This window comes from Seriola aureovittata, chromosome 15 (assembly GCF_021018895.1).
Source record: "Seriola aureovittata isolate HTS-2021-v1 ecotype China chromosome 15, ASM2101889v1, whole genome shotgun sequence".
In the NCBI taxonomy this organism is placed as follows: Eukaryota; Metazoa; Chordata; class Actinopteri; order Carangiformes; family Carangidae; genus Seriola; species Seriola aureovittata.
Window position 1 is genome coordinate 10,830,630 of NC_079378.1, and position 16,554 is coordinate 10,847,183.

The 16,554-nt window shown below is 41.1% G+C and overlaps 1 protein-coding gene across 1 annotated transcript in view; it reads right to left on the reverse strand.

The window, feature by feature from the left end:
• Window positions 1-2,592: 2,592 nt before the first annotated feature.
• Window positions 2,593-16,554, reverse strand: part of gabra6b (gamma-aminobutyric acid type A receptor subunit alpha6b) — a 28,869-nt gene continuing 14,907 nt past the window's right edge. The window contains exons 9-10 of the mRNA XM_056397051.1: window positions 13,927-14,183; window positions 2,593-6,986 (exon numbers count right to left, since the gene is read on the reverse strand). Coding sequence (XP_056253026.1) covers window positions 6,974-6,986; window positions 13,927-14,183 — 270 coding nt within the window. The 3' untranslated portion in view covers window positions 2,593-6,973. The remainder of the gene's footprint in view (window positions 6,987-13,926; window positions 14,184-16,554) is intronic.

Below are 16,554 nucleotides of genomic sequence, written 5' to 3' on the forward strand. Positions count from 1 at the left end.
AACACTTCAGCCCCCTCCCAATGTATTCAAAAGCTGAAATGTGATACATCTGTCGATAGTGCCATTCAAGATACTCCACATCAGGTGAAACCTCCTAAGCGTTGTTTCATATACCAAAAAACGCCTCTGAGCAGCAAATGGAATTGGAGATCTGTGTGTACGACACCACATTACATCCTTCAGAGGAAAAAGGAGATGGAACGAAATTAAATGAGATTCAGCCAGCACCTCGACACAAAACACAGCCGCTGTTATACTGTTTCTGTGGCTCTGTCACACACAGAGAGAGAGAGAGAGAGAGAGAGTCAGAGCGTGTTTCCCATCTGTGTGACACTAAGCGTTTCCGGGTTGTTGGCCGGTTTGCGCCGTTGTGTTTCTTCTCCAACACCAGCTTGGCGTGTCAGGCACGAGGGAGCGGGAGTTCTGCTTGTGTGCCCCTTTATTTATTCAGCTTTTATCTGAATCCCCCACCCCCCACCCCTCCCTCTTCTGAATTTCCTCACTATCCACTGTTTAAGTTTATTCCCGACTTTCCCCTCACCTCTCCTGTCTTTGCATAATTCCTCTCACCTTCCTCTTTCTGTTTCCCTCCCTTCCCCCTTCCCCTTCCTCTCTCCCTCCTTCTGTCTCTCCATCCATTTCTCTCCTGGGTTGACAGTGTGGAAAGATGATGAATCAGACCGCATGTGACAGTCTGGCATTTGACTGAATCTGATGTGGTTAATATGGTGCCTGCTGACAGCGCCGTGGAAATCGTTAAGAGCGGAGGAGCACCGAGCACACGGCTACACTTTGGCCCGGCTACCCTCACTCACTCCACTGATAGTCAGCCCAAGTAGGGGGAGCATATGTATGCGTGTTCATATTTAGTGTGTGTATAAACAGCTTCTTCTCGAGGGGGTCAAAGGTCAGCAGAATAAGCTGCCTCCCTTTGTCTCTGCCTACACGTATCATCCTTGCTCTAACAGCTACTCCTTCAAGAGTTCACATCACCGTGACCGCAGAGGCCAAGCATCTTCACTGGATGAACTCAAGAGATACACACTCCCAGAACTCACGTTACATAATGATTTAGAGTGGATAAGGTCATTTCTAAAACGGCTGGTAACTTTAAGATGTTTGTGAGTCTACACGGCAAGTAATTTGCCAAAAACACTTTATTATTCAACCCCGACTAAGTGACACTCTGTGCTACTTTAGATTGAGCTTTTCTCCCCTGATGAAACACTATATAAATGTTTCCCCCATAATTTTATTAAATTAAATTAGATTGTCTGAAACAATCACACAGAAAATGTTCTTGTTACATTATTTAGCTGTGTAACTTTATCTAAGCACTGATTACTCAACTTAAACTCATTGTGCATTTAGGGAATTATTGCTGAGTTGTGACTAATTGTCAGTTTTTACATCTGTGTGCTGTGATTTCTATAAATATTAATACATGCATGAGCATCTGTGTGCATCCTCACACATACACACACATATTTCTACGTGTGTGTGTGTGTGTGTGTGTGTGTGTGTGCGTGTGTGTGTGTGCATGCGCATGCGGTGACAGCGTGCGCTCAAACTGTGATTTTCTCTGTGCGTGTGTAAAAGCATATGGTGAGTCAGTGTGTAGGAGTTGGAGCGCCAGTGTGTCTGTGGGAGGAGGGAGAGTGGATAGGTGGTGCATGGAGAGGAGAGAGGATTCAGGTTGTGCACCAATAGGTGGCACTCTACCCTTTTGTGATTGGCTATGGTGACCCACACTAAGACAGGTCTGGAGGCACATGCTTTTTTCTTCCCAACAGAACAGGAAGTTTGGTGATAAAACTTCCTTTTTTTTTTCCAGCTCTGTGGTTATTTCTGCCTTCTGGCTGCTCTCAGTGTAGACGAATGAAAGGGGGAGTGAGAGGAGAGTGTGACGGAGGTTACACCACTCTGGGTGGATGAATGGAGAGTTAACACTGCTGGGGTTAGGGACTCTCTTTCCTTCAGGGCTAAACGAACGCCTTTCATGGCAAAAAGCTTTGATTGATCCAGGGCACGCTTTGCCTACATATGTGTTCATGTTCATATATAAAGTAAAAACTGATTGTATGTGCAAAGTGTCACCAAATGTCAACCAACAGTCTGTGTCATGAGCTGTAGTTTACTGTAATGGAGCCCATTCACAGAGTAAAACATGAGAGAATGAATTATATAAATGTGTGAGTCACGGGGGAACACACAGCATCTCGTATCACATCATTACGAGGATCTTTGGAAGTAAAGGAGCCACATTTACAGTGGGAAAGAGAATGATCATTCTGTGTGGTTAAAAGTAACAAATCAAACTGGTTTTGTAGTCTGGCTTTATGTAGACAGACTGCAATAATTATTTTCTTTTTATCCATATATGTCATAAAACAGAAATAGTGGCAATTATAACAAAATGAAAGCCCTGGTAATAAGGCCTTCAGAGATTTTGCATTATCACAATCTTGCTTATCACAGATCGTATTTTCAAAATCCCACATAAAGCAGAGCCTCAAATGTTACTTTAAGAGACAGTATCTCTCACTGCACAGTGGTGGTTTTATACAAAGAGACCTGGAAGAGAGAAATATATACATATATATGTATATATATATATATATATATGTATATATATATACAGAATCTGGCTTTATTGAACATTGTAATATACAGTCCTGTGGGAAAAGTAGCAGGAGTGAGTAGGAGTCAATTTATTAACAGGGGACAAAATACCTGAATATGCAAATATTGTTTTCTCTTGCAATAAAAACAGGCCATCCTTGTGACAGTAAAAACTAATGGAGAGCAATGTGTACAAGGAGCAAATGTGGAGGAATCAAACTAAGCTGCTAAAATACAAAAGAAAAAAAAAAAAAAGGTGTGGTTTGTCATTCAGACCAGTACAAATGGTTAATGCAATGCAGCTGATCATCGAGCGGGGTCGTACAGTTGGAATACAAATAGCAACCCACAGAAATACTTAATCATATTCACAAAATATACACATAAAATAACAATGTGAAGCATTCATTGTCTTCTAAATTGTGTCCACAAAAGACAGGCAAAAGATAATGTCCAAATGAAAAAAAAAAAAAAAAAGGATTAACACTGGCTAAATGAAAGAATCAATAAAGCCCATGCCTGTGGAATGAAATGAAATGACTAAAGGGCAGTTTATGGCCGCAGTCACCATAGCAATAGAATTCTATATTCTATGGAGTTCACAACCTTCTACATTCGACAACCCTAACAAGCACATAAAGGGTCGGAGGGTCATGCAAGTGCGGTTCTCCCGGTGGTGCGATGGAGCCGAGCAGCTAGGCTGGGGTCAGAGGGCAGATCAATCGGGTCACTGATAAAAGCAAATGAGCTCAGTCATATAAAAAAAAAAAAAAAAATGCACACACACATACACATTCACACACGCACTTACATACACAGCCCCTCACCACAGCTTATTCCTGTTTGTTTGACTATTCGACAGAAGTTTATCCTGCAGAAACACACTCAGTCACTGCTGGAGGTGGGAGGTTGTCAGTGTTCCGAGGCTCCACTGGGGTTGAGCCAGCAGTTCTGTAGCAGTCTGAGTTCACTGGCAGTCAGGTTTTTTTTTTTTTTTTACCCCCTCCCCCACAATAAAGGCCGACACGCAGGGCAATAAGGACTGAGATGCCCTGTCTCTTCAGCCTCTGCCTCAAAGACAGAGGAGACGAGGGTGATGGATGAAGTAGAGAAAGAGGGAGGATACAGAGACAGTTCATACAGTCTGACACCACTGTTCTTTTAGTCCTCTGGTGTACACATGAAAAAAAAACAAAAAAAACATGCAACAACAGGCCTTAAAATGAATAAATCCTTTGCAGTCCATAATTGACAACAATAGGCCACAGTTACACATTGTTTCAGCTGAGCAAAGTACACAGTTGTGTGTCCAAACCTAGCACGTTATGATTTTCCCCTAAGTGACCTAACCCTGACCTTAGTTACACCATAGCTGCCATGCACCGATATTGTAGAAAGCGATAATTTAAAATCCTTGGCACCGGATGTGATCCGAGTTTTTACAGAATTGTCCAATACTGAGGTTCTTGTCTGGCGTTACGTGTTTCTTGTTTGCAACCAGTTCATGAAAGCTTTCGCAGCTTCATATGGTTTTAAGAAATGGGTCCCAACCTTGTGGGGTGCAACCAGAGTCTATATTGCATTTTATTAATTTTATTGCATATTTTTACTCTTGAAAAAAAAAAAACTGTTTAAGATGAACATTTTTTATCATGCATTATTGATTTACTATATCAATATTATTGAACTGAGCTCTACCATGCTGGTCTGTTCACAAATCAGAGTGCTCATAAGAGGTACACATAATTACAACAAATTAAGAGCTTCCTTCCAAGGTGGAATTAAAAAGAAATTATAACACATTATTAATATTAAATAGGAAACAAGGTTACTTCTTGTTAAGTACCTTCTATGTTTGGGGCCCTCAGTATGTGCAAGACTGAATAAGAACATAGCACTTTACACCAGTTTTACAGTTTTTTTTTCTCACAGTTTGTGTGACAATTTTCATCAAAATCAAATATCAACTCAACAACCAGAGGGAGTGTACAGTTTTCAAGACGACTATAATCTCTTGGCACATTGTGCAGGCTTTTCATTTCAAAAGGTGCCTGTGTTAATAAGAGACACCTTTAATAAGAGCATCCTCATGGATGATGGATGCCATGAGGAGGCAAACACACATCAGCTTATATTTAGACACCACATGGCTTTAACATGTCACCCTCTCTACTTAATTGGAAACAGTGCATAATCGTATGCAAATCCGCCCAAGTGGATTATTAATGAATATGTTTTGGCATTTCGTATAATTGATGATGATAGGTTTAGCTTTCTATTTTTTGCAGATTTTTTTTTTATTTTTTTTTATGAAAACCAGAAGCCAGAGCTGTCATCTCAAGAAATAATTTGCCACCAGTGTAGAAATTCATTAACTTCAATTAGAACGACTACGATAAATAGAAACAATAAAAAAGAGAATGATAGCAATGTTAGCATATAAAGGCCTAAATCTTCTCTGGGGAGAGACAGGTTGATGCCAGGATGCCTGAAGACCTTACTGTACGAGGTGATAGCTAGTTAGCTAGTATGTGTGCAGTAGTGGGATGACTGTATTCTTTCTTTCTTTCCTGCACTAAATATATTGTTTGCAGCTTTAGTTGAAAAGTGTTTTCTAGTGATTTATAATTTGTTACACACGTGAGCGAATTTACTTCGTTCATTAAGTCTATTCTCTTTCAATTAGTCTGTACTCTCTCATTCAGGGAATATCTGCACACAGGTCATTCACAGGTTTACTATTAGACAGTAGTTCACTATCTGTTTCTAGAATAGCTGTGAATGTACTGATAAGGTGTAGAAATAACAAACAGCCATTGTCTCTGTCTCATGGTGAGTTAGTCTCTCTTAGTGGGACAGAGGTAACTGGGATCTAAAACGTGAGTTAGGTTAAGATTTACCAAATAGTCTTCACATGCGTATGATCTTGTTCCATGTGAGGATCCTGGTTTCATCCTGAACATACTTCCACCAGCTCACAAGATTTCCATCACAACATGCTCAATTGAAAAATTTCTATTGGTTCTAACTAAAAGGAGAAAAAGAAAAAAATCTAATTTGAGGAAGTACCTTTTATTTGTCGAGTATATGATTCAAACTCTAATAAGAAATAGGACTAAACTATTCACTCATTGAATCACAGAAAATGTACCACATAATGATATATATTATTATCTAGATATGAAATAACTTTATCTGGAAAAGAGATTTTGGTCATATCACACGGCTTCCTGGAGGCAGGTGCGGTGGATTTCTCTGATTTTTCTTAAAAATGTCATGGATGAAAGCTTTGAGCTGCAACAAGTTATTTGATACTAGTCATTGAATCACGCACTGATGTTTCAGAGTTCACTTTGTCTATAGGAAATCTAGGACATAGAATCCTGTCATTGTGTAAATCATAGAAAACGTGTGCATATGTTAGTGTCTGTATTTTTTATTTATTTATTTTTTGACATTTGCATGTGCACGTTTCTCCATCACGTGACACGCATGTGACATTGAATAATCAACCAGGCCAATGTATCTGTGGAACACACACCATAAAAAAAAAAAAACCCTTTGAAGATTTTGCTTCACATCCTCTGTACTCCATCAGCGGAGGGAAATTAAGCCAATGAACCAAAAAATAGAGTGTTGTGGGGAGAGAGATGAAGAGTGGAAAGGAAAGGAACTAGGAGTGAGAGAGTTCCTGCGAGTCAGTCACACTGGATCCAGTCAGGGCAACGGGTACAGCCATTCCCGCAAGTGACATAAATAAATATCGGGGGGGGGGGGGGTCATTTCAAACACACGTGAAAATTTCGCTCTCGTGTGTGAAAGGCGCGCAAAAATACATACATGAAACAAAGTAATGGCTCTGCCTCTGGTTCTGCAGCCTAGCTAGCTTAGCTTTTCATATATTTCCCCATCCACTCAGGCATGGGGACACAGGACGGACACTGAAAAAAGTGTCATAACATGTCACTTTTTTTTTTTTAAATATTGGGGAAGAGAAATAAAGAAATGAGAGAGAGAGAGAGAGAGAGAGAGAGAGAGAGAGAGAGATGTAGTACCTGCTTGAAATGTTTCCAGAGACTTGGTACCCACAGGCTGTGAGCTCCGGGGTCAAGTTGGCAATAGGAACTGGTACATCTGCTCTCAAAAGACTCACTTTCCAAGGGAGTACTTAAAAAGAAATACAATGCACTGAGGCGGCATAAAAGAGTGCTTGGCAAGCGTCTGTCATCTATTAATTGTGTATGTATATATGTGTGTGTGTGTGTGTGCGTGCGTGTGTGTGTGTCTATGCAAGTGTATGCATGTGTATGTGTGCGTGTGTGTGTGATTCCCAGGACGACACACTCTTGGTTTAGATGGCATCCCTGTAAGACAGAAGGGAGAGAAAGGAAGGTGGAATTAGTCAAAAATGGCAATTGCGTACATCATGTGTGTTCAGGAGAGAGACAGGGAGAGAAAGAGGGGCACTCGGCTACACTGCCTGGAGCAAATAAAGGTTTTCTCTTGGAATTATGGATCATATTTTATCATATTCAAACATACACATATCTGCATACAGACGCCCCCGCATACCCCTACTCCATTTCACATCTGTCCGCATCATGTGTGCGCACCAGCACACATGAACGTTGGTAATGATGTAACGGTAAAACCTCCTGCTCGGTGTTGCCGTGAAGGTTGGCATCCATTCCAGGCTGAATTTAAAATCAGAACATATCCGTTCCCTCGCTGCCAGTGTTGTTCACAAAGACCTTGTGAAAGTTGTCTGGGAACCTCTGCCAGGTAGTTCACACCTCCACCTCCTCCGCCTGATGTGTTAAAGCAGGAGACACTTTTGACAGCACTGAGAGCCATTTTCAGCCGGAGAACTTACATGGCTCCTGGCCAAAAAAAAAAAAGAGGGAAAAAAAAGCCAGCTCTCTCTCTCTTTTCTGTTTTCGGTTGGTGGGTAGGTGAGTGGGCATTAGGGGACAGAGTGGGCCAGTGTGTGTCCATGTGCTTTAAAGGGCAATTCAATAGATTCCCTAAATCAAAACAACATCTACAACGCATGCAAAAGTGTGGACTGATTGGACTGTGTGATTGCGTGGACGTTTCAGCTGAGGAATATGCACCCCGGTCATATTCTAAAGATTGTATATTGATTTATGCAGTCATAAGTGTCAAAACATTGTAATACCATAGCAGGGAACTGTATAGATTACATTGGTACAAATTCAATTGTTGGATTTAAACGAGCCATTTAAAACAGCTTTGATACAAATGTGTACTGTATATCTTGTGTCTATGTGCAATGAGAAGATATTACAAATTCATAACACTTCATAGACAGTTCATTCTAAACTGATTCCAGACTCACAAACAAAATTTCCCAGTAGGCCGAAAAACAATAGCTCATATGAAATCAATGTAGCTGATGTAGCTGAACCAAAGCTATTTCAGTTGGATGCTGTTACATACATGGAATAATACAATGCAAATATATGAAAATCATATAGATATTAATACATAGATATAATTAAATACACTACAGTATATGGAGGAGAATGCCATGACACAAAGTGCTTATATATGACTACTGACCAGATCTCATACAAGATCTCATTCTGTAGCTGTGCTGTAAGAGAAAGCTGATGAGACAATATGAAGAACTGTTGATGTCATTACCTGCAGTTTTATTTATCTTGTGAACTGATGTTAAAAAAATGTGAAGCAGAACATTAGAAAATTTTTTAAAGAACTCTTACCAGTCAACCAGAAACATGTCATTTCTGTGGCTTTCTGTGCTGCCAGTCTTTACTGTTGACAGGCCCTAATACTTTTATTTGAGACACTTGCAAGTGATAGGTCATAATTGTCTCCAGTGAGTGCCTTGCTCTAGAGCACACTGACAGGACATGCACTCAATGACAGACTCATTTTGGCTCTTGCAGAGGCTGAACTCGTGACCTGTCGGCGACGGGACCATTTCTCTTTTGAAGAGGCTGCCCTGCTACATTAACTGTATTTGCCCAAGTAACCAGATGGCCAACATGCATCCGTACAGTGGGTAAAGAAGACTAATAGACAGTGCATTCCTGCAGAGAAAAGATTCCTCTTTGCCCCGATATGGCCGGATGATTAATGCTGAGTAGATGAGGTAGAGGAACAGTCCTCTGCTTAGTCTGTTGGGCTGTCCTGTCTCATGAAAGTGGAGGCAGAGCACAGGCAGTTCACCATGGGGGAGAGAGAGAGAGAGAGAGAGAGAGATGTGGGGGAGGGGGAGTGTGGAGACAGGAAAGGGGGTAGCAGAGAGAGTGTTTCTGAGAGAGTGACACTGAGATAAAGTGAGAAATAGAGAAAGCAATCGAGTGTGAGGGATAGTGAGGGAGAGAGAAACAGCATGTATATGTGAGGAGAGAGTCAGGGACAGAGATCTTTTCTTGTGTGAAAACGATTTGTCTTGCACGGCATCTGTAAATGTCCACATGTGCGCGCTTGAGCGTGCACACACATGTAATGTGTACATGCAAACGCAGGTAGATGTGTGAGAAATGCATTCATGTGGGCACACACAAACTAGGCGACAAAGGCGGATGTAGCAATTCCCACGAGGCCGCGGAGAGAAATATGATAGATAGGGCATCGCTGTTTATATCGGTCTTCTTCGCTTCCTGACTGAGTGGCCTGTAATTGAATGATCATTACACCAAAGTTATAGCAACGGCCCCACAGTTGAGAATAGGAATTGGAGTTGGAAACAGCATTTAGTGGTTTTGATTTATGAGCAACAATGGGGAAGTTGTTTTTCAAGCGTGGCACTCTGATGGGCAATAAAGAGGAGCAAGGCTTATCGCCTGCTGCACCTACTCTAACACACATACACCAGTCAGCCTGCCAGCCAGCCAGCCGGCAACCAGTCAGCCAACCAGCTGGGGCCCTTCATGGAAGGAAGTGTTTTCAGCAAATTTGTTTCCTTCATGCCTCGCCCTGAATGGCGCTATTCATTAAAATAGCCTCCAGTCGGTAGGCACTGCTGCCATGGCACATTTATACACTTGTACGCCTGTATCCTCACAGAAGTAGACACACACACACACACATATACACAAATCCACCTGCACGCACCCTCACACACACACACAAACAGACACTCTTTTCTTCTGGTCCAGCTCATCTTTGCAGGAGGGCCTCCTGTAATAAAAAAAAGCAAAGCTACAAAGAAAGAAAAAGGGTCTGTCGCATATACCACTATCTGTTTTCAGTTAGGGCCACTGGAGATGTATATTTATTTTCTGTGGAGTGAAAAGGACGGGACGCTTTTATTTACTGGTTGTGATATTTGGATTAAGGTGGATCTAACTCAGAATGAAGGGGTCACTAGCGTCGGTGGTGTAAGTATAAAAATAGCAATAAAATGTAACGTGGAAGTGTGAAGCATTGTACAATGGATTATGTTTCAGTTATGGGTCTATATCACTGAGCAGAAATGCTTTCATTTTCACCAGAGCCAGTTCCTTCAGTGCCTCTGTACAGACAGTTCAGCTCTATTACACGTGCGTTCCTGTCGGCTTAACTCTTGTTTACATGTAGTCACTTGCTGTATATGTGTCTCTGTTGGGCAGACCTTGTATCTAATTGCAATAGATCTTGGTTGTTTTCCCTCAATACTGGCAAATACAGGCAAGCCCTACGCCAGCTTCATGCCACTCCCTCATCCATACAGATCATTCATTTGTTGCACTGATGCTGGATCAGATTAACGATACAACAGCGTGATAACAATACAAAAGCATGTTACAACTTCTGATCACTGACCAGTAATCCCGTGATCTGGTTTGTAAAAGTTGGCATTTTATTTGTGGTACACCTGGCGTCCTCAAGTTTATCAACGAGCGACATTTTTTTTAACAAAGACGAGTAAAAATCCAACTTATTATATAAATATTAATATTGATATATAACCCCATTATGCCAAAAAGCACAGACGCAGCTGTTGGATTGTTAGGCTGGTTGGTTCATAGCCATTTTGTGAGTTAAAATGAACTCAGCTGTAAATTCTACCACACCATCTGTGACGCCCGTATTTGGGGACAGCTTTCATCCATGATAGACATCTTGACTTTTACGGCGAAGGTAAATGTGACCGCGATCAATCACAGTGATAACCTGTGGTTGTACTTGTTCTTTGCTCTGGCCGAGACCAACACCTCTGGGATTTTCAGTTATCAGCTCTGGGGCACTGTGTTTGGTATCACCTCCTCTTTCCTTTCATCACTCCCCCTACTCACTGCACTTGCTCAGTCATACATCCCTGTATTTTGCACACATACGAGAACATTAACACACACAGAAACACACATGCATGCTATATGACATGTTTTTTTTCTCCTTATTTTTAATTCCCATTGATTCCCAGAACCTTAAGGCCACGACTGCTGCTTTCCTACGTGTCATTTGTCAGGATCTGCTTCTCACTTACAGTCCCTATCAATTAATAGAAACAGTTAAGAGAGTGTCACTAAGAGGGTTAGTCACACAGAGCTATCCCGACGCCTGCCAACACTGTCATGTCATCTGACTTGTCTCAGCTCGGGCCTCAGGGCGTTTCCCTTTTTAGAGAAAGAACAAGGCAGAGAATGAAGGAGGCTGAACCCACACTGTTTGAAAAGCCTCAGGAGTGGTGATGCACATCGATTGCGTGCACGTAAATGCACAACCAGGCACACGCATGTGTTGAGTGCATATGGTCGTGACAAATCAAGCACAAAAAAACTTACTTACACACACTTCATGTCAAAGTGTCAAACCCTAAAGGATCTGTAGAGGTAACATATGAGACATATATCTCTTGAAGTCATCACAACACTACAGCGTGATTTCGTCTGTTGACGGACATATTGCTTTGGCAATAACAATGCCATGAAGACTGCTATTAATAGAAGCTGTGAGTCATGTGTATGTCTCAGTTGATCAAATGCATTTGAAAGACACCACTCGTGAAAACGACATTAACGCCCCTCTTAGCCTTCACGGTTCACCTTGACAACCACAGGAGTTGTCTTGTTCGTTTGCTGATTCATGTGACATTCTTTATATAAAAGGTGTTTTGATTAATATCATACACCAGATCACAGATGTTTTGTAGTGAAATAGTTCAGTAGAATGCTATGGTTAGTAATGCAGAAAGCAGGATGATGATTTGTTACTATTTTATTAATCCACTATCTAAGAATTGTATAAGTACTTAAGTGAACCTCAAAATAATATTAATACAATTGAGGAAAATGCAGGAACACTACAGTTTTGAGTGTTAGCCTAATTAGCATAAAATATGATATATAAATTAAAGACGCATTGAAACAGCGTGTGTAGCTTCTTTATGTCTGTACACGTTTTTCATAAAAACCTGCTCCAAATACCGGAGGTGCTGAATTAGAATGTTATCAGCATGGTGACCTTTGCCATGACGAACAATGAGAGTAATATTTGCTAGCTGAAAACCAAAATGCTTGCTCATTTTGTTCATGTCTCTTTGCTTTTCCGTGTCAATCAGTTGGTCATACAGTCATACACCATCCTTTCAAACCCACAAACCGGACCGCACCGTAGGTATTTTCATCAGTGTATAGGGGTCAATTATTTCAGTGCTTAGCACACCTCCTGAATGCACCTTTCAACAACATGGATGCAGCATTTTCATTGCCGTGAGAAAGAGCTGCTCCAATCAATCCCAGACAAACCGGGGAAACCCAGAAAGAGTTTGGAAGTCTCCGTAGTCGATCAACCGCTTTAGTCCAGACTGAAGTGTCTGAATATAAATATAGGATGTATTGCCACTAATTTGGTTTATGCCCAAATACCTGCAAAAATATCAGTGTCAGCAATTCAGTGTTTAGTGCAGATTAACAAATATTATCTTGCTACAATTCTAAAATGGGAACCCCTCTTACCTGCTAACATTTTTATTGAGAGCAGTTAGCATTCAGCTCAAAGCACCACTGTGCCTCGGGACAGTCTTACAGACAGCTCGCATGGCTGTATACTATTGTAATCTATGTCTGGCAATCAACCCCCAGATAACAAAAAAACACATATTTTTATAATGTGCTACTCAGATACACACTCGAATTTAGTCTGCATTTTCTTGCCATCATTTAGGACATAGTTCACTGTGTATGGGAAGCACAGACACCTACAGGCTATGAGTATTGCAGCCCGTTGGCACTTTTTGAGTGCCAGACACATTGCAAAACATTGAATGACAAATACAGAGCCTGCCAGTGTTGCCTGGTGGTCTTGTTTTGCAACTATAACTCAACTACTGTATAAAGCCTGGGATCTCTCCTCAGCTCTGCTGACACATTTGTAAAAACCGTATGGTAAATAATTATAGCTGAAAGTGTAAGAGCTTTGTGAGGCTGCTGAATAATATATGGTCTCTCAGGCTTGCAAACACACATGTAAAAAAAAAAAAACATATAAGGGCAATAGATATATATTGCACATTCCCATAATAACCCCCATGACACAAGACATATACATACATACTTACATAAACACACAAAAGAAGAGCTGATAAACAAAACCAAGTACAACTGTACTGTACAACCTGTGAGATGTATGTTTTACCTACCTTATTGGCTCTGAACCATGCGGTGTATGACTTTAAATATGGATTATTACGTGATTTATTATAGACTCAATGTGCAGTCTAACATACAGTGTGTGATGTGGCTTTTTCTGCCCCAAAGTACGAGTGAAGAAACCGCAATACCATATGTACACCGATAAGCTACATCATCCCTACCCCTCCTTGGACAATTCACACCAACTGCAGCATTCATATTTTGGTGACAGCTTTCATCCATGCTAGACATCTTTACTTACAGTGAGGTAGATGTACATGTAAACAATCCAATAAAAACCATTTAGATTAATTTTTAAACTACCAGACTTACTGCTGTTAAAAATTAGACTCAGGAGTTTGAAGAGTTGAGAAATGTGGCCAAAGTTTCATTCCAAAGAATGGTCAGCAGCAACCCATTTGCTCGATGTCTAAACTGTCCTAAACTAGTTCATATTACATATTATAATATAACCAACCTACACACAAGTGCAGGACGTGTACATATGTTTTGCAGTTGCCTGGCTACTGATGTGCAAGATTTAACCAAAACCAGTTATATTCAGTGAGGGGGTAGCGGCACAAAAATAGTCCCAGCGTCACTCCCTTTGTTACGCAATAAACACCGCCCCGTACCCCACGTACAACAACAAAACAAATGCTTGGAATTATTTGTAACAACCGTGCCATCTGTTCACCTGGACATCTCCATGGTGTCCTTGGTGAGATAGACGATCCAGTAGACCAGGTTGAAGGCGCCAAACGAGAGGGGGAAGAGAATGCGGGAGTATTTGTCGATGATGCTGGTGCCAGTCAGAACGTTGTTGGCCGGCACAGCTGAACCCTGCTGTAGGAAGGCTTGGGCATTGACAGGTGGGTTGGGAAATGTTTTGGCAGGGCGGTCGAACAGGGGAGCAGAGTTCATCCTCTTCTTCAGCACGCTACTGGCATCCACCTTGGAGAGGCAAAGAGGAAAATTACAGAAACTGTGAGAGGAAATTCACATTAAAGAGAATATTGCATGATGTAATATGAGGGTATTAATAATGAAACCGGTGCTGTGCTGTTGTACCCTGATGTTAGTCCCATATTTGCACAGCTGCGGGTTGATCAGTGCATGCGGGGAGTGTGCGTATGTGTGTGTGTCTGCAGAAAACTACGTCTAGAATACCAATAAGCACCACAGTAATTAAGATCAACAAAGGAAATCAATGGTGTTTTGCATTTGATTTGATCTGATTTCAATCAACCCATTTCATGAAGATTGATGAAGTTGTGAGAGGCAAACAACACATATTAAACAAAAGAGGCTCACACCCTTTCGACACATGGTTATCGCTATGCCTCATCAACTTTCAGTAAACCAGTGTGATCTCGGCACATGCTCCCTGCTCCAGCACTTGTAAATCGGATACAGTGTGTGTGTGTGTGTGTGTGTGTGTGTGTGTGTGTGTGTGTGTGTGTGTGTGTGTGTGTGTGTGGTGTGTGTGTGTGTGTGTGTGTGTGTGTGTGTAAGAGAGAAAGGGAGCGCACATCTGGGAAATGGGTCAAAGTACAGCATGTTGCCTGTAGGTAGAGTCAGAGAGTGTGAGAGAGGAGGACTGAAACAGAGTGAGATCCTTTTTTTAAACCAAAGAAATTGTTTAAAAATCTCTTATCGCCAGAAGGACCAGCAGAAATAGAACACACAGTCACTTCTTGATGGCTCCATTGATTTATAATATTGCAGTCAGGAGATGAGAATTATGAACAATTAAAGAGAAACATAATCAAATATTTAGTATGTTCTGTGAAACCTAATGCTTGCAGGACTGTATTCTTTATAGGGACATATATATAACAAGTTTTTAACCTGATTTCACATTGAACAACATGATATTTTAGAACCAAATGAAAACCAAAACCCTGACTCAGAAATAAACTATACGTATGCATAAAAAACATTCACTACAGTCTTGAGTTTTAATGTCAACTCATGAGTTTTAAGGAGATATATCTCACTGACCGGTCCAACTCTGCTCTACACAGTGGATGTTTTTTTTGTTTTTTTTCCAAACCAGAATCTTGGAGCTAAAACTGATCTTGTGAGATTAAGGTTGGATTTGTAAAGCTACGGGATTACACGCTCCTCTACAGGTTGAGAAACCGTTAAACTGTTACAATCCTGAGGGGAACACTTCCAAAAATGCACGGTGGCCAATCTAGAACAAGACTAGAGTCCCCCGTGTTATTAATTTCACAAAACTTGAAAGATTTTGCAGTTTCATGCAACAGTGAATGCACAATTGCAGAATGTTCATTAAAATATTGAATGTCTTATTAGTTTGACGGTGCCTTGACGCTCATCTCCAAAACAACCTCATTAGTTGGTCTATGGCAGCTATCCTGAGATGTACAACCATTCAACACTGTGGGTTTGATTATGTTGCACCATCCTTATTGTTCCAATTCTTTTTGAAGGTCTGCCGTCAGAAGCAAAACCATGGAAACAGATAACAGAGGAAAAATAAATCCATATCGGACATTTTTGTGTATAGGAGTTTTTCCATATCTGAACTCAAGGTCTACGGATAAAGGGCATTCTGTTTGGTACACATTGTAAAACTCCCCGACACAGATTATCTTTCTTCTTTTACTGTTAAACCATAAAACTGTAATCCATAGTGTTCCTAAAACACAAGATCATCCTTCACCGTGGTGTGGAAGCGATAGTTGCCAAGTGCAGAGTCTGACAAAGAGAGAGAGAGAAGCAAAGAGAAAAAAAAAAAGCTGCACTGCGATCAAAGAATTTAAAAATCCTTCAATTCTCTTCAGGCTTCATTAGTGAGGTAGAGACATTTCTTTAAGGGATGACAATCTTCAGTAAAACAATCTTATATCCGCATTTCACTCTTGAGACGAGGGTAAAAATGTACTCGGGCGATATGAAAGGTCGAGTAAGGGGAAAAAAACAAAAAAGAAAAACCCTAAGATAAGGATTTGTGAAACCCTTTGGTACCATGACAGGGGGAATGGCTGCGAGGGGGAGTAAGTCCAGGTGATCTAACAGCTGACCATCCCGATAGTAAGTTCACTCATCACTGAAATACAATATGAGCCCTATCTGCCCTACCTGAGGCGCCACGCTTCCTCCCGTATCTCTGCTCATCTGTGAGGTCGAGGGTTGGTTTGAGTATTGAGGATTTTTGGTCAAACAGGAATTTGGTCTCAGAAGTCTATTTGTTTTCTGTTGTAAATGGTGCCCAAAACTCCCTACCACACCCACTACACTGGTTCTTTTTGAGATGAGGGCTCATGCTGCGGTTGCGCGTCGCATACAGTCTGCT